Consider the following 22,442-nt stretch of genomic DNA (forward strand, 5'->3'; position numbering starts at 1 on the left):
TGAATGAAATTAATCTAAATGACACATGCATTCAATTAGAGGCAGACCTCTTTTATACCATACCAACAGGGATGAAGCTTTTGGTTGAGCTAAAAGAAGTGGTCGGAACAACTTTTCTGGGTGTGAACTTTGTAGTAAAATCTGATAACAACATTGTCAATTGTAACCAGGTTTGACACAGAATGTTTTTATTGTCACATCATCGCAACAGCATTTTGTGTTGTATAGTAAAGAGCTGATGTCCCAAGTCACTCCGGTAACAAACACGTCCGGATGGCAGCTGACATCTTCAATGTCATCTTTTACCTGATACACCAACGTGATGCACAATGTCTCTTCCATTTTACACCCAGTCCTCATTTCTTCAATTGAAAGAAAAGCAGTGCATGACACCCAACATTAGAATTATTTTTTACTCACATTATGTTCAGTCGTTTTAGTTTTATCTTCAGTGTGGGCTACAGTGTTTTTTCACACACACAATCAAGATGTTGTCACAATAATGCTCATAATTCAGTGCATGGCTTCAGGTGTTTGATTTTCATGTGAATTGAGCTTTGACTGGACTGATTGGACGGTGAATGTGTTTTCCAGTTGTCTGGTCGGCCTTCTTTCATATAAGTTTATTGGTGTTAGTTACGAGGGGTAGAGCTTTTAATTTGTCAATCTGGACAAACTTTGATGGTGTTACAGTGTAGGAACCTGCAGACATCAAAGCAGAGTTAAAAGAAACTATACTATACTATACTATACTATACTATGATATGGTATGATTACTTACTATTCTATACTAATCTATACTATAATTGCCCATACTATAGTTTTAACTATGCTAGGCATTACTAAACTGTACTTCAGTATAGTATAGTATAATCAATAGTATCAGCTTATACTACTACTATGCTATATTACTACTATTATCTATACTATAAGTATAATGTACTATACTGTACTATGTTGTATTCATAACTATACTAATGGTATACTATTGCTATGCTATGACTATAATATATTATATTATACATGACTTTACTATGCTGTATAGTAATACACATACATAATATTCTAATGCAATGTTCTACGAATGCTATGCTATTGCTTATATCTATACATACTTACACGATACTATACATACTATACTATACTATATCTATAACATACTATACTACATAAAAAGAAAAAGTCCTTAATGTGATCCCCATGAAATCCACATCTTCAGTGTTGTAAAGCAATACAGTAAAATGTATGATGTGTAATGAAAATATATTTATCCAAAAAACAAACAATCAAACAAATAAAACAACATAAAGAACACAAAGGACAACAGCAACTTACACTCTAGAGTGAAGGAAGCTAAAATTAAATACAGTTTTCAAGAGATTAGAAAAACATTCCAAAAAAATAACATGTTTTTATAGGATAAAAATGATGGTAATGACTGTTGCAAAACACATATACGATATAGTAATGCATAAATTTCATTTCACCTACCTGTAATCCTTTGCCAGCAAGTTGTAGTGATTTGACCTGAAGTAATTATCATTGGGTAACAATTATATAAAAACGTGCATTGATAATGTATAATATCAAATTAATTGAAAAATGACAATTATGAACATATCTTCTTAGCATATGATCCCACCTAAAGCAAGCAAAGTCTTGAGGTCCTGAGACCTAGTCACGTCCAGGAGTTAGCAGTATTTGTGAAATAAGATTCGTTGTGGTGGGGAACCATAGACGATAGTCACATTAAATACTTTCCTCTTTTTTATTGATACGTCGCAGAACTGATGCAAAATTTAAGAATCATATACATTGTTTGTATCTCAATCATGTCACAGCTTCTGACTTGTGTTTCACCACACCTAAACCTCACCTGCTGGTATGAATTCATGAGAACAAGAACTTCAATATCTCATCAATTTAAATATTTAAAATCAGTTCTAACCCACTCTTATTTTATTACACTAACCTACTAATACGTAAAGACTTTTTCATATTAAATTCTCTCATCTGTTTTAGAACAAAAGGAGTCATCTCTGAATTTCTTTTCATTAATTTTTGACCATATGAATTAAAGTGTGGGTTTTTGAGAAAAAAAATATAGACAATGAAATACATTTCATGTCACGTTTTAAAACCCTTTATCAACCCAGCTCTTTTGTATATATGTATGTATGTATCGTAACTGGTGCAACTGAGCTTTCTTTTATATCTATCTTTAGAGTGCATGCTTGGAATCATACCAGCTTTTTAATTTGGATTTTCCATAAATCCCATCCAATCAAACACTGGATTTGATTATACATTAGCATACAGGCCATTGCTCGCGTAATTGTTTTTACAGTAAAAATACACTAACAATAACCACAAGAATATGCACCATTGTTATTGAGTGAAGCAGCTAAAACCTGCTGTTCTAGTCCTGTTGTGTATAGAGACCAGGACATTAACAACAGCTTCAGTTTTGAAACGTGCACATATGTGCTGAATGACATATATCAAGAAAGTGACAACGCGAATTTCATAAAGGGTGCCTTATTTTATTTTCGTAACTCATTTCTAAACGCTCACACTCTGCTGCCAAATGGCAGACCTGCAAGTATTTTTTTCTTTTGTCGCAATATTTACGCTGCTTCATTTTGCACCTGACTGTTCAGTCTAATATCATCAATGTCAGTATAATACAGCCTCAAAAATCAGTCTAGACAGATTTCGTGCAGCGTTGCAATGCATGCTTTTAGCTGTGGTTAAGCATGCGTCTGAAGAACTATCTAACCATCTGTTCCAATCACCCCGACATAAAGTAGTGCAGGTTAGACTCTTTTGCAGATTAGAGAATTACATACATGTGGTTAGGCCAGAGAATAGCGAAGATTTTGATTTTGATGGATTGATTGATCTGATTATATTTATTTGAATTCAAGGGAAATTTAATTTACATTGTGCCCACAGGAAACAAAGCATGTAGCAAATACAGAAGAAGGAACTAAGGTGACATGAATGTTGGCTTCAGTTCATTCAATTTTCAAGAAAGGCACTACACAGTGTAAGAAACAGAAAACGCAAAGGAGCAATTATCTTGCTCGCCGCTTGTAACACGCAATTCGACACTCTCGCGTTTTTCATTCACCGGTCACTGTGGATGAAATCTAAAGTTACTTGAAAACACTTTAAATTGGATGAGTGAAAATACACGTGGAATAACACAACGTCAAACAGCCTTTACCAAGTAGATTTGAGGACATGATTTCAATAAACAATCTGTATCCACTGCTTAACTTGTTTTCTGTCTTTATTTACAAGCAGGAATTAGATGCAAAGTTGTTCGCTTACGAGACTTTCTGCGTGCTTCAGGAACAGCTGGTTAAGAACAGTATTATGCTTGTCGATCATCCCACAAGTATTGCCACCAGGTCGTGAGGCACGATGAGCTAACTGCAAGTAAAACTGCAATGACGCTTTTGTCATGATCTGCAAAGATCGAGTGTTATGCAGAAAGAAAACAGTATGGAATACACAGATATAAGACAATGCAGATGCGGACTTATTGTCAGAATAAGATTTGTTTGAAAAGTGATTTTTTCAAATGAAGTGCAATTTCTGCTGAAATTAACAGCACATACAGTGAGTAGCCAACCATCATATGGTCTTGGAACCTTCGTGCCCTCAAAGTGTTCATTCTGGAAAGCAGTCTACGCTGGACTGAGCAAAGACAGAAAGGATACCTTTTTTATCAAGGCGAATTATCTCATAGTACGTCAGATCTTTTGAATTCAAACGCACTTGGGTTTTCATACGTAACATGCAGGAGTATCACCAAGCATAACGATGTTAGTGTGATTATACATCACCGTCAGGTCCCATTAAAGCGCCTGAATATTCACAGCTCACTATAAATCACATGCGGCTGCTGGAGCCAGTCGGTCTTCAGTTTAGTCCCCATATCATCTGGTGCTGTAACAAAATAAGAAAAGAACCATATTCCTTCAAGATATCATCACATCTGCTTACTCTTGATAAAAACGTGCAACTCTGGCTTTGTATATCAAACAAATGTTTGATTATCATCTAATATTATCGTTGAAAATCATTATTATTGTTATGTTATTATTATATACTTGTATTATTAGTTTGTTGTGTGATTTTTTAGCATGAATATAATAAATAAAAAACGCACACACATAAGACCTCAGTAGAGGATTATTATGACGGTTCAGAGGTTAGTTCACTTGTAATTTCTTTTTTTTTCAGTGGAGTTGAGTGGTAACAGTCTGATTTTATTTTTCTTCTTGCACAAATACAGTATAGGATACGGGACTTCATCACCTCCAGCGCTTCCATGTTTTATGTCACAAAAAATCTATCTTGAATTCTGAGGGTGACGGATAGAAAAGACTTGTGTTAGAAACACACATTCTTGGCTCCACACTCTCTTTATGAAGATGCCCATTAAATTAAACATTGAAGATAGTTACTCACAATTGGCCAAACTGATGATCCCCGGTTCCCAGAGCAGCAGGATCTTGAGAACACAGAGCCCTGCCATTTACCAGGAGTTGGGGTGTGGTGCGGCCACACACCCATACAGTATCGGTCCAATGGGCAGAAATTCACACTCCCTAAAGAAGCTGTATGTTTTAATGTTGTTGACTGCAGCGTCTTGACTTGTTCAAACTTTAAACCTGCAACTCTGGTTTCCAGTTAAGTGAGGCAAGAGTGATATCACACCCAGAATTTACCTTTATGTTGGTGGGCAGGAAGCTTCATTTCTGTGATGCATCTGTGCAAAGGAAAGTCCTCTGTTATCTGACCTCAATATCTTTTTTTTTACTTTATTGCTCTTTTGATAGTCCCTGATAGTCAGTCTGTTGATATGCAGTGTGCATGCTGTTGTAATTGCTGTTTTTCAGTAGAAGTGTTTGGTATGTGAGGATTACAGAACATGATTAGTGCAGTGGTTTAGTTTTCAAAAGCCAATGTTTGAGCACAAACTAACTGATATATTGAAGCAATAAGAATAATATTGATGATGATTGACTAAACCAACTGATAGATAGATTAAGGATATCAGAGGAAAACAAAGGCCTGAGTGTGTTTCTTCATTCAGGAAACAGGCGGCTGCTACATTTGGAGGAGTCAATGGAATTTAGACAAGCTTCAGAGGATCTGAACTCACACAGTAGTAGACATGGTTAAGTAATAGCGGCTGCAATTTATACATGAGCTGGCTGTTTTTTGGTGGGTGTGTTTGTTTAATATTTTTGAAAAATGGAAGAAAAAACTGTACCTTTAACATGATCATGGGCCGTAATTGTTGCTGCTGTACTTTACTCTTTTATAGGTGGCGTTAGTGAGTGAGTATGTGAGCGAATCCCAGCCAGATCCAAAGGTTGCTTCACATCTAAGCTTTGCTTTTTACTCGTGAGCAAGTTGAAGGGTTGGGAGCTGAGAGTCGTCAGTAAAATGATCAGCAACAACTTGTGTGTTGGTTGGGATTTTAGTTGGTGTAACTTTATTTATTTTACAAAGCTCTCAAGGGGCTTAGAAACATCGATAAAAAAAAAGTTCATTTCTAACATGTTACAATATTCATGTGAAAGCAACAGGCAACATGTTAAACTCTTTAAATGCAACAAAGTGAGAAAGTACCATAGAGTTTAAACAGTTACATCTAATATAGTAATGGAGATTTTAGCTTAATAACAAGAAGTTCGTTAAAAGTTTGGAAATCAATTGTCCTAACTGCAAAAGACTCACTACATACTTTGATAAACATTTGATAACTCAGGCAGAGTAAAGAGTAAATGATTTGGATTTGCAGCTCCATCAGGCTTTTCTTCATCAGCAAGTTTTTTTAATGATGCATCCAGGAGTTGGGTACATTAACATAAACTACAACAAAAATCCAACAGGAAATACTGAAAGTTAGTGTTTGTTAAATATTATATTTCTAAAATATACTAATACACTATATGTTTACCAAAGTCTTGTTACAGCTGCTGATCACTATAATTTTCATCAGAATAAAACCATCCTTTTGGAAGATTTTTTAATATCTCAATACAGTATTCAGGATTGATAAGAAATGATCTAAATAATTAGCAGCTAAAAACATCAGTCATTGCTTGTAGCTGCTAAATGTGATTGTTGTTTGTTGCCTATAGTAAAGAAAATGTAGGAAAGACCATGAAAACTTAAAGTCGACTCACTTGCTGTTGATTCAAGCATCACATCTTCATTCACATCACTGGTGGAGAAAATAGTGAAGACTGGCTTTAAAGAATTACATTATATATGAATATAAATACAGAATGGAACAATCAACATAGTTCATCTTCAAAACTACCTCTCTGGTATCATGAATTAAAGCACATATTGTTTTTTAGATAAGATAATTGAATGAAATAAAATAATTGTCAAATGTGAACAGTCAACGTTTTGAAGGAGATTAGAAACAAAAAGATCTTTACTTTCATGGACTTTCTGCACGTCTTAATGTAAATCTTGTAGACCAACACAGACAGCGAGAACACACAAACAGATGTGATGGTGATGAGAGGAGACGCAGAAAACGCAATGACAGCTTTGTCACTGTCTGTAAAATAATGGTTATAACAGAAGAATATCAGGGTGGTGTTCAAGATACAATGTAGAGAAGATTAAGTGGTGTGTACTGAATGTCAGAAAAACAAATATATCAAAATTGAAACAGCTTGTGTTTGTTAATTTCAAACAGTACATACAGAAGTAAAACTTCCTTTTGTCTTGGGCCTGCTCTCCAATTTAGGTGTTGAAAGCAATGACCTGGAATGACAGAGAATTCCCTTCATCCAGGTTCTACAGAATCTGGAGAATATGAAGAGTAAAGTGATCATATCTAATGAAACTAAAAAATAGGATCATCAAACCTTCACTGTGTTAGGTCGTAGAGTAACTCAGGTCCTGAATTCAAACCTTGCATTCTTTCTCTTAAGTTCTGGTTCACAATGACACCACCATGATGAAGTCTGGCTCTGTATCTCTGTTTGCTTCAAGGACCGTTTAAATTTTCCTGAATGAATACAGGTTACTATAATCAGCACATTATGCTCTGGCTGTGACGTCCAGGTCTTTAATATCGGTCTGGTACTGTAAGGAAAATGAAGAAAAACACACTTATCTTCAGAAGCATAGTCACCGTTAAAGTGATTTTAATTTGCTCTAACAGCAGTTTTTAACAGTTAATCAACAATATTATTGTTAATTATCAGAGTGTTGCTGTATTTCTGGTTGTCTTGTGCATTCAAGGATGTTTTAGATGTTGTATATATTTTTAATGTGCATTATGTAAAGACAGGCATAATGAAATCAATTTATTTGGCAAATTTGCTGATGCTTATCTATTGTTGTTTTTTAATACATGCTTTAAAGCATGAATGGTTATTTAATCAATCAATGGATGTCTTTTTAAATGATCATGTACCACTTGGTAAAGATTTTACAACCAAGAAGTCCAGTAATTTAGACTCTGGCTCCACACTAACAGGGCTCTTCCACTTACAGTGATGAATAACAGAGTGCAAGGTACCTTTTTAAATCTTCACTGTCAATTGGTTTGGAGTGTGTAATGGATATACATTTTCTCTTTACATAATGAATGTTGGTATTTGTCTGTGCGAATTATTTGCTCTCTGATCAGCAACATTTATTAAAAAGGACAAACAGAAAGAAAATCTATAATTGTTAATTGTTTTATAAATGAGTAATACAAAAAACTCATTTTCAAATATAATTAAATATAATTAATTAAAGTATAAATAATATTATAATTATTATCAGTAAATATTGTGTTGAAGTTCCAAATTCAAATATTCATTGTAGGGACCAATATTCCTGAACAAGGTGTTTTAAGTCATCAGTACGTCACATGGGATCAGTTTTCTCCAAATACTGAAACAGTTTTCAAAGCTGTTTGGTCCATTAAGAAAGTGTTTCATACAGATACTCTTACTGCCACATGAGTAACTCAATTATTCAAATGTAGTGTGCAGCACAGACTGTCAGTGAATATAGTCCAATATTCTTCTTGTGTCATAGATTTTAGATCATAGAATCAGCTGTGATCATTTTTCATTGGTTACTTTACTTCCAGCCTCAGTCCACTTGTGTCACTGGAGTTTTGTTTAGCATCTTCTCTTGTTGTTGTAGATGGGTTTGACTCCACAGGTGTTATGTGGTGAATGGTTCCAGTCCAGAACAAGACATGTTTCCTCCTGATGGTTTAGCTTTAACCTGTTGAGTTAAAGTTTTCACAAGCTGTTAGTTTGTTTTGTTGAAATAGCAACACAACAGAGACAAAAATTAAGGGTGTACATCAAACAGCTGATTGTTTTTTGCACTTCAAGTGACAAGAAGAATGGATGTTAATCAATCAGTTAATATCATCAATGCATCATTGGTAGATCACCAGCTTTGGCCCTGCAAGCTAAAACTATTGTCCCACATTATGTGCTAGTAGGAAAGCAGACTGGGACCAATAAACATGTGAAAACTGAAAACCTTTGGTTTCCATGGTTTAATAACAATCACAGTGTTATTTCTGTGTCATATTTCATGTTGATTTTGTGAAAGCTGTGTTTTTCTTATTTAACACCTACTAACACTCAGGATGCTGAAGGGTTAGCATGGAGCGACTGTAGCTCCAACAATGACTCAAAATGTTCCACAGTATATTTTACTATTTAGATAACTGAATAGAAAAGGATCTCCAACAACTTCTCAGAAATGAATTCCTGTTAAAAGAATTAAAAACATTAGAGAGTTAAATCTGAATAATTTTTCACTTACTCCTGTTGTGTCTGATGGGAGGGAGTAGGACCACAGCTGCAGTCGTATGAAAGCTTAATCAAGCTCATGAAGGACTTCTTGACACTTGTCACTGGTTGTGCTCCACTTCAAGCCAATAGACGTATTGGTTACTCTGTTCTTTGTGGCGATTATGTTTAAAATCTGTTTGGAACATCAGACATCTGTAACAGACTTGAGTTCTGGTGGCTACACAGTAATTTCACTCCACAGTATCTGAGGATAAAAGCTTTCATTGCACTGAGGTGAAGTGAACATTCAACATACCACCAGTCAATCCTGACGTAAACAGCAGTTGTGGTTTTTAATGGTGACCATCGTTGTCCTTGATCTGAACCAACTACAGCTGTAGTCAGTAAAACGGGCTCCAGCTCCGCTCCAGCTTCGACTCCAGCTTAGGCTCAGTGGACTACCGCCACTGCTCTGAGGAGACACGAGGATGACAGCATTTCTTCAACAACTAGTATTTATACTGCAGAGCTCATGTAGCAGCATCTTTTCAGATTAAATCGAATTTTGACTCATTCAGAAAAAATATAAAAAAATCTTTTTTTAAGAACTGATTCACTGAGAGCACAAAGTAATACTTCACCTTCCCCTTCACTGACAGAGCAATTCAATATATATCTTAAGTTTTATTAAAACAGGGAATTGCAGAGTCAATCTCTATTTATTTCCATGTAAATCATTTATAATATTAGTAACCACACAATGTCTTTTTACTTAGTAGTCCTTTTCACTTACCCCGCAGGTGTAATAAGCAGAGAGATTTTTATCAGTTTTGGAGGTAATTTTGTTTCTATTTTCACTGGAAGTTTAGTGGAAACAATCTGATTGTATTTCACTTGCGTTTAAGAAATCTGTGGAAAAAAAATGATTAAAAATGATGAAATTTAAATCTAAAGCACATGCATTTCAAATAAAGGCAGACTCTTTTATAATACCACAGGGATGAAGCTTTTGGTGAGGCTAAAAGAAGTGTCCGGACACTTTTCTGGATGTGAACTTTGTAGTAAAATCTGAACAAATGTCATTGTAACCGAGTTTGACACAGAATGTTTTATTGTCACATCGCACAGACATTTGTGGTTGATAGTAAAGAGCTGATGTCCCAGTCACTCCGGTAACAAAACAGTGCCAGGGATTGCTAGCTGACATGCTTTCAATGTCATCTTTACCTGAAATACACAAGTGATGCATCAAATGTCTCTCCATTTTACACACAGTCTAATTTCTTCAATTAAAAGAAAGCGAGTTCATGACACCAACATTAAATTATTTTTAACTCACTTATGTCAGTCGTTTTAGTTTTTATCTTTCAGTGTGGCTACAGTGTTTTTCACCAAAAGCACCATCAATGTATGTGTCACATAATGCTCATATTCAGTGCAGGGCTTCAGGTGTTTGATTTCCTGTGATGAGCTTTTGACTGGACTGATGGTACGGTGGATGTGTCTTCCACGTGTCCTGGTCGGCCTTCTTCATTAATGCATGACACCAACATAAATTATTTTTACTCACTTATGTCAGTCGTTTTAGTTTTATCTTCAGTGTGGCTACAGTGTTTTTCACCAGCACCATCAAGATGTGTCACATAATGCTCATATTCAGTGCAGGGCTTCAGGTGTTTGATTTCATGTGATGAGCTTTGACTGGACTGATGGACGGTGATGTTTTTTCCAGTGTCTGGTCGGCCTTCTTCATTAATGTTTATGGTGTAGTTACGTGGGGTAGAGCTTTTAATGTCAATCTGGAAGCCAAACTTGATGGGTGTTACAGTGTAGGAACCTGCAGACATCAACAGAGTTAAGAAAATATGTTAGTTATGCGTAATACTGTAAAACACTGTAAAAACAAACTGTCACTACATTCATTGTAAAGTAAAAGAGGAACACAGACTCTGGATACCAATATAATTACTGCAAGTGTTTGAAAACATACTGTAAACTGGATTATCTTTCAAACTGATACTCACAGGCTGCAGGTGGGGAGGTCAGAGGATGCATTTCAAGGAAATTAGAAAAGAGTAAAACGAAACATTAATATATGATTATGCGACATGAGTCATTTGAAACACTTTTCCAAAGCATCTTGCAAGTACAGCAAGTACCTTTGATCTCTGAGTGACGAGTAACCCATACCTCAGCCGTGCTAATGCCATTGTCCACTGTCTACACTCATATGAATAAGACAATCTCATCATACCCCTGTATAATAAATGAGAAGATTCCAACCTTGCGTGGTAGAAGGCACTGTGGTGGTGGGCAGGGTGACTGCAGGTGAGGACTGGTTTTGAGAGACTGCTTGGATGCTGGTTTTGGGTGTGGGAGTAGGAGTAGTGGCTGCAGGAGGGAGAGCATGCTGGAAGTCATCTTCAGATAGAAATACTTCACTGCCAATAGTCTTACCTGACATGATGCTTAACTATACCATTTCAGGATTTTATCATGTAGCACAAACATGGCTGTATACAGGCTGAATACATTACCAGACGTGGTAGTTGAATTGTACGTCTGATTTGAGGGGAGTGAGTTAGGGGTTGGCAAGGTGAGTGGAGGTTTGAGGTCGGTTGTTTGGGTGCCTGATGTCATGGTGTGTGGAGGTGAGGAGGTGACAGATTCGTTGTTTACTGAAGGTATGCGTGGAGGTGAGCTGGATGAAACATCTGCGTTCCAAGAAAAAAAATAAATCAGGGCAAACACGGTATCACAATACTAGTTCCTATAACATCATAAATCCTGCTTCCTCTTGTGATAAAGGTAGTGTTGCTACTTATTTTTCCTTCTCCTCATTTACATCTACTACACATCTGTTTTCAAAAGCAAAAAGGAAAAGGAGTGATAAAAAAATGATAGCACTGGGGAAGAGGAGATCTGTACTTAGAGGAAGTAAGGCAGTGTTCAGCTGCATGGGTTCAGTAGGCCTCAACAGCTAGTGGAAACTAATCAGGTTGAGCATTAGTTGTGAGTTCAAATATTTCCTGTTTTTTGACTGAAGGCTGTCTCTCTTTGGAAAAACACTGCAAGATTATCTAAAGGTTGCCAACCTCATCAGGAGTATGGCAACAGTGGTAGAGTGCTGGGATGACCTGTCTTCGTTTCTTCACAGAGTAAATTTGAGTCAATATATAAACTAATCATTGACTAAACAATAGAAAACATAAATTATTTATAAATAAACCAGAGTGGTTGAACATTGAAAGACAAGTCTGACTACTCTCGTATATTTGCGTTCACATTCAAGAACATAGTTTTCGTATTAGTGTTTTCTCGTAGAGAATAAATGTTGCAGTTAAATCTTTCAAACCCAGGATAAGTTGGAACAGCACATGAAACAAGTCAACGTCATGTTCAAAAACATAGATTCTTTTTCTTGTCACTAATATTTGCAAGTGAACCCAATGAATAGAAATTATCAGGGTTCATGTTTAACTTGGCTGGATAATCAGTGACTTACTTGTTTCCAAATGATGGCAAAGCCCTTGCAAAACCTGACTCATCTAAACCCTAACATCGAGTCCATGGGACTACTGCTCTTTTCAATTCTGATCCCGTATGTGTTAACTAGAGATTTTCCCTAAATGAGTATTGTTGAATGCATCTAAATACCATTGGAACACATCTAAGTTACAACAATACAACTTGATGTATAACCTGGAAAGCTGTTGAGAGAAAGGAAGCAAATCACATAGCCAGAAGAGTCGGCTGCGTTCTTAGCTCAGACTCCACTTTGCAGGCACTTCAGACCACAGGAGGCAAATACAGTTCATTGTGTGTATGTGTGTGCAAGTAACCAGTTAATCATTATATATACTTAATAAATGTATTATGTATAAACTCTATGTCCCCTTGGCAGGAATATTTTCCTGTGATTTGTGGGTCTAATTTTGGAAAGAAATACAATTGTAAATAGTTTTGTTAATCAACGGTGTGTAGTTGAGGGTAACTGTGGGCAAACGTCATGTTAGGGAATGTTGCGGTACATGAACATCATTTTCACATGTATATCATGTGACTCATCAAGCTATTAAGTTTACTGTGGAATTCTTTCTCTGTGTTTGCAATTAAAGCCTTGATTGAAACAGTTTAATTAAATGGAGATGTCAATCGAACTGTTGAATAAGAGTGAGAATAGATATTTCTGTCACTCCTTGCTGCTGTGGCTATGGAGAGATGAGACAGCATAAAGAATAAGGTAGTGGGAGGATGAGGTGAAGGTACAGCACTGCTTGTGACATAATTAGAAATAAACATTTTATTCATGATAGTAAAATTAAAATGCTATATGTTAGGTAATGTATGTTTTGCCACTCACCTGTTGCACTTTGACCTGGAATTACAAAAAGAGAGAAAAAAAAAGTAAATCATCAATGCATCTTTTTTATCATAATAGTTTATACTGTATATGAATGTAAGGGGAAAGAAGGCAAGTGACATCAACAAACAGTGAATTCTTCATGTTAGGGTTTATTAAAACATCCACTGCCATCTGGCCAATAAAACTCTTCCTGCAGGGCCAAAGCTTTATCAGGTCAAAAAGAGGAAAGCGACCAGTTTCATCTGAGTGTGGTAGAGTGGTAGAGTGCTGGAATGACCTGTCTTAGTTCCTTTGCTTTGTTGAGCCATTCATCCATCCAAATCAACCTCTTACTGACGTGGACTTTGTTGCTCTTTATCCTTTATACTAACTACTACTAAAAGAAATACAAACATTGGATACTGATATAATTACTAAAAAATTTAATTAAATTGCAATAACTGAAATTCATTTGTGAGAACTGAATGTGGAAGTATTTCCACTGAGGATAAAATACAGTTTCAGAACAAATTAATTCAACTTTATTCATTTACATTAGCTTTTAATTTTAAGTTTACTGGAATTCAGTTCCAAGCTAATCTATCCAATTTCAAATTATGCTATTCACACTCAGTTTTTCAATGCAATTATTCAAATCCAACCAAACTATCTCAAATTATGTGATTCAAATTCAGCTTTTTAATGCAATTATTCAAGTTGAGCAATTCAATTAAAAAATGAATGATTCAAATTCAGTTTCTAGTTACACATATTTCTGCCCGTAGGAGTTGAAGATATGTAAATATAGGACAATTTATGGAACAGGTGATAGCATAATTTGAATGAAACATCATAATTATTATTAACTTCTTTGCGCTAGTCAACTGTTTGGTCTTGACTTGGAATTGCAAAAGAGAAAACAGTCTAAAACTTATGGTAATGTTAAAATGCTTAAACACATTGCAGCATTGATGATGTCATTTTTGGTTATAAAGGTACAGTAGCTACTTTTGGTTTAATACAGAAAGAATATTTACACTGACTTCAGACATAATATGCTTTATTACACTTAACATGTCATTCCCCCTCTCTCTCTGCCTTCCCATTTCCTGTCTCTCTCTACTGCACTATCAATAAAGGCATAAAACCCCAAAAAATATACTTTAAAAAAAAAAAAAACCTGAACCTTTCACATTGTGCTTTCCGAGAGGGCCATTTTTGCCCCTACTTTATACCGATCATTTTGCCTCAGCAGATTTTATGTTTAATTAGATAGAGAACGTGTCTGTGCAAATATAGTAGCATTTGTCAGAGTATTAGATCTGATTTAAAACAATTATTCTGTAAAGCTATTTCATCAAATAAAGTTTCATAGCTGTGTTTCACACATGAGCCACGGACCTGATTGGTTTTTATGCCCGTTTAACCCGTGGAGATCTCTGTTGTGTGCTTTACAAAGAGAGTAATCTAGATACTGTAAATATGCATGTAATCATAGCGTGGATTATTCGTTTAAAAAATGAAAATTAGAATTAGAAAAAATTCACTCAATTCACAATGTATAATGCAAATAATAATATATTTTATTCATAACACCTTAAAAGAATACGAAATTATTATTGCAGGAGTGATTTTAAAATAAATGAAATAATAAAGGTTTACTTACAGTTAGCCAAACCAATGAGCCCAGCCCAGAGCAGCAGCATCCTGAGACTAAAGAGACCTGCCATCTCCAGGAGCTGGGTGCATATGTATATTTGAGTGGGGACCCAGAGCAGATATGTCCAGGCCATAAAAAAGAAGAAGTTGTATTTCCTCTTTCCTCTTTAGATGTTAAAAGAAAAATTAATAAATTAAAATCATTATAACTTTGCCTCAAAATAGTAATTCATTTGTGCAATGAGAGGAAGATGCAATGTAATGTAATGTTTTATTCCTCATGTTTCAGCCTAATGAATCATTTTGTCTACTTACGTTTAACTGTGTTCAGTAGAAGTGTTTAGTATATGAGACTTTTAGACACATGTTCTGTGCACAGCTGGACACTGTTTGATTTCACTTTAACAGACGGATTAAAGAGATATTTTGTCGTCTTTTACACACTTCCAGAACAGAATTCTTCTTGTACTTGGATTTTTTTTCTAAGACAGGATTACTCTGGGTTTCAATAGCAAGGACGTTAGATTTGAGACACTGAAACATACAACAGGCAAATATTTTACTGTTCCCTTTTTTTTCGCTGACTCATTAGGCTTACTGTAAAACTAAAGCTTGTACCAGTACCAGCTTGTACTTGAAAACGCACAAGAAGCTGCAGTACCTTCACAAGAAACACACACTCTCTTTTCTTTCTTTTTTCTCAGAGACTAAACAAAGAAAACATTTGCTCCAGAAATGAATTTCTTCATTTGTGCCGTTTCATTAATTTCTGCTGTGTTGTTAGTGTGTTTGAGGTCATTAGTTGAGTGTTTATGGTCTCTTTCCTCCTTGTGTCCCCTGAGTAGCCCCCTCCCGCCACACCCTCACTCCATTTTGTACGTTCCCTCCACTCCACCCACCAAACTAAGCTGTCCCTCTGGGTCCTCTAAATCCCTCTTGGCCGGGGAGCAGTGGGGGTGTTCACTGGCTCTCTCCCTGTAATGAACTCCGCAGGGACTGCTGTTCAGTTTCATCACAGCAAAAATTGCTCCCATGGAGCCCTGAACACAGTGAAAACAAACAAAAGTAAATATCTGGAATTAATACATAAGTTGTTTGGCGCTTCCCAGCATGTATGGCCCCACCCTCAGGGACTCTTCTGCTTGAAAGTATAGAGATAAAACTGGCTCTACATTTTGGGTGTAATGATAAAAAATATTTTTTGAAAAAAAGTTAGGCAGCATGCAGATTTTTTTTCCCGGTTCCCTTACTATACATCCCAAATCCATGCATACCTAAGTCCATCTTGTGGTGAAACGTCCTCACTGCAGTTTTCTTCCACTGCTGAGTCCTTTTAAAATACTGTATTTATATAATTTACGCTGTAGCATAGAGGAGCTTTGTGAAATGTCTACTCAAATCATTTGGCCTCTTGCATGCATTTAGCTTTATATCAGTAACACAATGAAAAATAAACATGGCTTTTTTTGATTTATCCAACCTCATTTTTTCCCAAAGAGCATACACTTAAATATGTCAGTGCAAATGAAAAACTGTTAGATTTCACATGGGAAAATGCGCGTTCAAGTTTCTGCACTGATTAGTTTAGATAACAACCAACATGCTTAGAAATCTAAATGTGAAACCAAACTCTGCTGCAGAATGACTGGCATATTTGTGGCTTGCTCACACTTGAACTTCTTGAGGACAAGATTACAGAAAAAAACAAAGGCCTGCACCCATTCTCTAAATAGGGTTTGAACTGAAAGACATGATGATTTTTAAGTTACTTTATAAACAGCGGGTATGTTTGTGTGTTTATGTGTAGATTAAAGGAGGAGTGTGAAAGAAACAGCAGATATATTCTCTCAGCTCATCATTTGTCCCAGGTGATCTGCGTGTTCTGAGGCATAAAAATGGGGCCATTCCAGAGGACATTGACTTGGATTTTTTTTTTTTCGTTTGTTTGTTTTGTTTTTAGAAGCCTGGAATATCAATATTTTTTTGCACATTTGAAATAGCTTGTGGCGCATGCTTGGCAATGGCAGCCTGAGCATCAAACATATTAGTTTGCTGGGAGAGAAGAATCACCAGGGACAGTCTCCAAACACAAGCGGGAACAGCAGCACAGTCCTGTTCATCATTTGAAAGCTGCTATTGTTTGAACTTGAGTAACTTTAAACAGGTTAAACTCATATTTAGAATGAAACAGTTGTCTTGTAGGCCTGCTCGGTTTTCAGGTTAGAATATTTGTCAGCGGCTGCTCTCCGGGGAAAACGCTGTGAGGTTCAGGTAGAGAAAGACGGTCCCTGCAGTCATTTATCAGTTGGAAGCTACACCCAGCAGGCCGCAACTGGCGTCACTCATCAGCACTGTTCCTGACACACTAACATATGTGAAGGCAGGCACACACACAGTAAACACCACACATAATAAGCATGTGTACACACACAAAACACTGGTGTAATGAGTGACTCTTGCTCTGCATGTCCTTAATCTGCAACCACCAGGCCAGCACAGAGGGGGCACAGTAAAGTACAAGCAGCCTGCAGTGAGCAGAGCCAAAATAAAAAGCAAAGTGGCTCACTAAACCCGTCAGGGGCTCTTAAAAGGCACGCACTGCTTCTCCCTCGTCCGTCCAGCAGCCCTACAGGAGGTTTATAAAACACCGCCCCGCAAAACTAAACTGGGAAGCATCGGTCCAGCCTTCCGGAACGGGCGTTTTCACAAACTGTAAACTATTGGAAACAAATGCTGTCTTAAACGTGTTCAAAAGAAACCTGATCCTCAGAGCGAGGCTTTACAGGTGGCTGGGGGTGTGTCAGATGTGGACAGCCTTGCCCAACACACACACACACACACACACACACACACACACGTTTTTACTTCCTATGTGAGACTGTCATCCAACCTCCTCCCCCCTCTGTGTTGACCAGACTACAGCCTTTAAATAGAGAAAGATGTTAGGTCTGCTCTGGAGTGTTTGTGTGTGTGTGTGTGTGTGTGTGTGTGTGTGTGTGTGTGTGTGTGTGTGTGTGTGTGTGTGTGTGTGTGTGTGTGTGGGAGAGAGAGAGAGCGAGAGAGAGTATGCACAGTATGTAAATGTGTATTTCTACATATTGAAAGAAAGAATATAATGGTGCTGAAACACTATGAGTATTTGGTGCTGGGATACCACTATACACAGTTGTTCACTTCCTCATGTGCAAATTATGACATTAACACACGTGGTCACAACAACATGAAGATAATAACATTTTACTTAATATTATAATTTTTATATGGCTTCATCAATTTATTTGCTTTCGTTTTCTGAAAAATTGTCACTGCATCGATAACAGCACTCAGCTCCCTGTGAAATCCATACAATCCATTTGCGACTGTAATTTAATTAATTTTGGAATTAATTTCCATAATTTAAATTTGATCATCTAAACATTTAAGTGCAAATCAAATCCTAAGATCCTGTTGACAGCATGCTGGATTAAAACCAGGTTTTATTTTTCCCTGAATGATGTTTCAGTGAAACTTTATCATCTTGTGTTCTTGGACAAAACTCTGAGATTTTTTTGGTGATAAACATCAGGCAGGTTTTATGTCCTCTTAAGTCTCCTTTATTTCAACCGTATGCCAGACTTCCGAAAGGATTTCCCTCACTGTCACAGGCACATGTGCTCGGCTCTAGTAAAATAAGCACTCTGGCCATAAACTTGCCAATGAGCTGTCCCCAAATAACCACATCTGTCAGCTCAACTTAAAGAGGCCCTAAAGAGTCACTTTTAAAGATGAAGGGACCTCGCCGGCTGCACACAGACTCAGTCAGAGAAAATTCTTATTTCTGCCATGAAATAAAGAAAAGTAGACATCATGACAAACGATCATCTGCTCCTTAAGATAAGGAAAAGGATTCTTCTGGTGTTAAAAATGAAAAGATAGTTCAAATGTATTATAAACATTAAAAATATTCTTTGTTCTTTAGCTTGAAAAAGAGCTTCACTGATTAAAGTTGCTGTCTAAATCGATCACATTGTAGTTGTTGTTAACCCATACACTAAAGCAACATCATGTAATACTGCAGTTTCTCTCTAATTACCATGGTACTAGAACTGACTCGTTTTTTTATTACCAGCCAAGTTAAATTTAAACCATCACACACTTGCACACAACTTGAGCTCATAGGCAGTTGCTGCATCTCACCTCATAACAGTAAAAAGCGGGACAATAAACTGATTGCTGGTCTCAAATTTAGGCCGTGCAGTCTGCATCTCTGGAGTGATTTAAACACAGCTGCCGTGAGATGAGCTGAGGCCCTGTATGCAGGGGAGAGGAACTTTGTATGAGCGTGTGTTATAAGAGGAAGCGAGGGGGGGATGGGGGTTGTTCTACCTGGCCATCCTGCGTTTGCTTGTTCCCACGGTCCTTTCTGTGCAACAGCCCAACCCTCCACCCCTTGTACCCGACCCCCCTGCCCCCTGAGCACACTGACTGTACCTCCTCTGAAATTCTGGAAACAAAATGTCCTCCTTAAAACTCAGGTTTAAAGGTTGCTGAGGAGGGAGGAGAGGATGGATGAAAGAGCGCACAGGGAGTGGGGGCTGCTGTCAGCATATCCTGGATAACTTTTGGACGTCAACTTTAAGAAGCAGCTTAAAAATGAGACTTAAGACGAGGCATTGTCTGGTAAAATAACGGTAGTCAGTGTATTACTAGCTGCACCTGAAAGACAGGCGAAGAGCCAGACACACTTTTTCATAGTTCAAAAAAAAAAAAAAAAAAGAGGATAAAATAAAAACTTGGATCATTGTGAAATGCCGTCTGTTCTGGATATAATCAATAGCTAAAGAAGAATCCAGTTCAGGGTTGTCTCTCATATTTCAATCCCTTCTCTTCTGTGATCAATAAAAGTGAGCTGAAATCAAAGCAGGCCCTCTTTACTATTGTCTATTCAACGTTAGCAGACAAAGACTGAGGAGCCTTTGATCGCCCTGTCTGCAGGGCCCACAGCTAAACACAGACCCCATCCTCCCACTCCCACCCACCACCTCCAGGTGAGCAGTGTGTGTGTGTGTGTGTGCGTGTGTGTGTGTGTGTGTGTGTGTGTGTGTGTGTGTAAGCCAACTACAATGTTTTGTTTTTTCCGCACACATACACAAGCACACACACAAAAAAACAAAAGCACTTTTTATAGGAATCACAGAGAGAGAGAGAAGCTAAAAGGTTGTGTTGTTAGCTGGCAGGTCATCACACAAGTTGCTGGCCACTGTCTTACACTGTCTTACACTGTCTTACTGTCTGTTACAGTGTGTTGTGGTGTATTGTACTGATCTGACTTTTCTGTGTGTGGTTGTGTGGTGCTGTGCACTTCATGCCTGTACTTGTTGTGCTTCTTCGTTTTGTCCTCTTTGGATTTGTCGTGTTGTGTTATATTCTCTCCCCCTCTCTTTTTACTAATTGCTCCTGTCACGTCTTCTTCATTTTTATTCTCCTTTCTCCTTTATGGGTTTGTCTTCTTTTGTCCTTTTCCATCATCATTTGTTTTGTCTACTTGTTCCTGTCTTGTCCTCTTCCACATCTCTCTGTCCTGTTCCTGTTGCTTTCCCTCAGTGTTGTCATTTTCAGTCACCTGTTTCTTTTGTCTTGTCTCAACCAAATATTTTGTCTTTTTCTGTCTTTTGTTGTCTTCTGTTGAATTTTTGTTGGATTTAGCTTTGTACTCTCCTGTCCTGCCCCTTACTGTTTTTTCTCTTTTTGTTGAATTTGTCTTTTTTTCTGTCTTAAATGCTGCTTCTCTCTGTCTCTGTCTCTTTTTTGATTTAAGATCTCCTTTCCTGTCCTTTCGTCTTCTGGTTTGTCTTCTTCTGTCCTGTCCGGTTTGTTCTGTTCTATCATGTTTTCCTTCACTTGTCTTCTTCCTTCTTATCCTGTCCTCCTCAGATTTGTCCTCTGATCTTTCCTGTCCTGTTTTGTTGAATTTACCTCTTTTGTCCAGCCCATTTGTTCTTCTGTCTTGTCTTGTCTCCTTGAGTTTCCTCATCCTCTGTCATGTCCTTTTTGACTTCTTTTGTCCTGTTCTGTTCTTTTTGGATTTGTCTTCTTTCATTCTGCTTCACCCTGTTTTGCTTTGTCTCCTCCATCCCGTCATGTCCTCCAGTTTTTTCTTTTGTCCTCTACAAATTTATTATGCATTCTTTTTCTATGTCCTGTCCTCTTTATTATCCTCCCTCTCTCTCCTATCCACCTGTGCTTGTTCCCTTGTCCCTGTCATGCCCCCTTCAGTCCCCTTCTCTTGCCCTGTCCTGGCCCGTTCTCTGTTGTCTTTTTCTGTCCTGTTCTGTTTTCTTTCTCCTCTGTCTTGTTATATCCTAGCACTTTCTGTTTTATGTCTTGGCTCTTGCCATGACCTCTTATGTTTTGTCATTTGTCCCCATCTCTTTTTGCCTCCTTGTTTTCCACCATGTCCTCTTTGGTTTTGTTTTCTTCTGTCCTTTTTGGGCTTGCCTACTTTTGTCCTTTTCCATCTCCCCATCCTCTGTTGGTCTCCTTGTTTCTGTCTTATTTTGTTCAGTTTTGTTCCCTAATATTTCGTCACTAATATTTACTGTCTTTTGTTCTATCATGTTCGTCGTCTTCTGTCCCGTCCTCACCCATCTGTCTCTGTCCTGTTCTCCTCAGTTTCATCCTTTTCTGTGTTCTTGTTTACTGCCTTACTCTATTCCTGCAATTCCCTCCTCTGGTTTCTTTAGTCCTGGCTCCTTCTGTCTTGACTTGTCCTCTTCCATCTTTTTCTGTCTTGTCCTCATCTCCTCTCCGCCGCTCTACTGTGTCGTGTGTTCTCTGACAGCTCAGAGGAGACACCAAAGCAGCAGGACCCTTCGACTCTCAACACGCACCTTGTTTACGAGTCCTAAACGACTGACAGCCCCGCTGGAGCCTCCCGTGTCAGAGGGGGGGAGCGGAGGATCGGCTTGGGTTGAACACAAACACACAAACACTGTCTTATGATGACAGCCCAGATGAAGACACACAAGACGAGCTGATTATATCAGGGTGCACAAGTGAACACAGTTGCAGATTAAAACTGATGCCCTCTCCATTTGGCCACAAGTGCATCGCCACAGAGTGAAAGCATCACATATGTGTTGACACAAATGCTGTGGGTGATTAAAACCTCACAAATTGTGCACAGGGGAAAGTTTGTGTATATATATCTGTGCTTTTATCAGTGGTGGAGGAAGCACGCATCTTCTAAGTAAAAGTACTAATATAAGAAGGGTTTTGGTTCTCATGACTGATATTTCATGGTATATGACCTCAGTAGATTGTTAATACTTATACAGCAGTGCACAAGCAGCCTTTTACTGCTGTAGCTCGTTAGCAGCAGTCCAACACTGCTTGTTTGCACCAAATCATTTTGAAAGAGCACTCAGCCATCCAACCAGTGGTTTAACCTTATCACTCAGTCATGTGAGATTCAGCAGACCAATGGTGTAACTTGATCACTCAGTCAGTCAGTCAACCACAGACACATGCGGTCCAGCCAAAAAAGCTATAGCCTATATACCCCTGAAATGTAGTTGAATAGAAGTATAAAGTAGTATAAATGGATCATAATTACAGTTAAGAACATGTACTTTACTACTAGTAAATGTACTTAGTCTCAT

The 22,442-nt window shown here is 37.6% G+C and overlaps 1 protein-coding gene across 1 annotated transcript in view; it reads right to left on the reverse strand.

Moving 5' to 3' along the window:
- The window catches only part of LOC111236308 (receptor-type tyrosine-protein phosphatase C-like), a 32,648-nt gene that overhangs the window by 4,372 nt on the left and 5,834 nt on the right, over positions 1-22,442 (reverse strand). Inside the window, exons 2-10 of the mRNA XM_022765032.1 lie at positions 15,702-15,842; positions 14,810-14,882; positions 13,162-13,176; positions 11,336-11,512; positions 11,082-11,189; positions 10,823-10,825; positions 10,369-10,635; positions 9,918-10,025; positions 64-141 (exon numbers count right to left, since the gene is read on the reverse strand). Coding sequence (XP_022620753.1) covers positions 64-141; positions 9,918-10,025; positions 10,369-10,635; positions 10,823-10,825; positions 11,082-11,189; positions 11,336-11,512; positions 13,162-13,176; positions 14,810-14,882; positions 15,702-15,842 — 970 coding nt within the window. The remainder of the gene's footprint in view (positions 1-63; positions 142-9,917; positions 10,026-10,368; positions 10,636-10,822; positions 10,826-11,081; positions 11,190-11,335; positions 11,513-13,161; positions 13,177-14,809; positions 14,883-15,701; positions 15,843-22,442) is intronic.

The sequence above is a fragment of the Seriola dumerili genome, unplaced genomic scaffold (genome assembly GCF_002260705.1).
Source record: "Seriola dumerili isolate Sdu_G_001 unplaced genomic scaffold, Sdu_1.0 BDQW01000002.1, whole genome shotgun sequence".
NCBI lineage: Eukaryota > Metazoa > Chordata > Actinopteri > Carangiformes > Carangidae > Seriola > Seriola dumerili.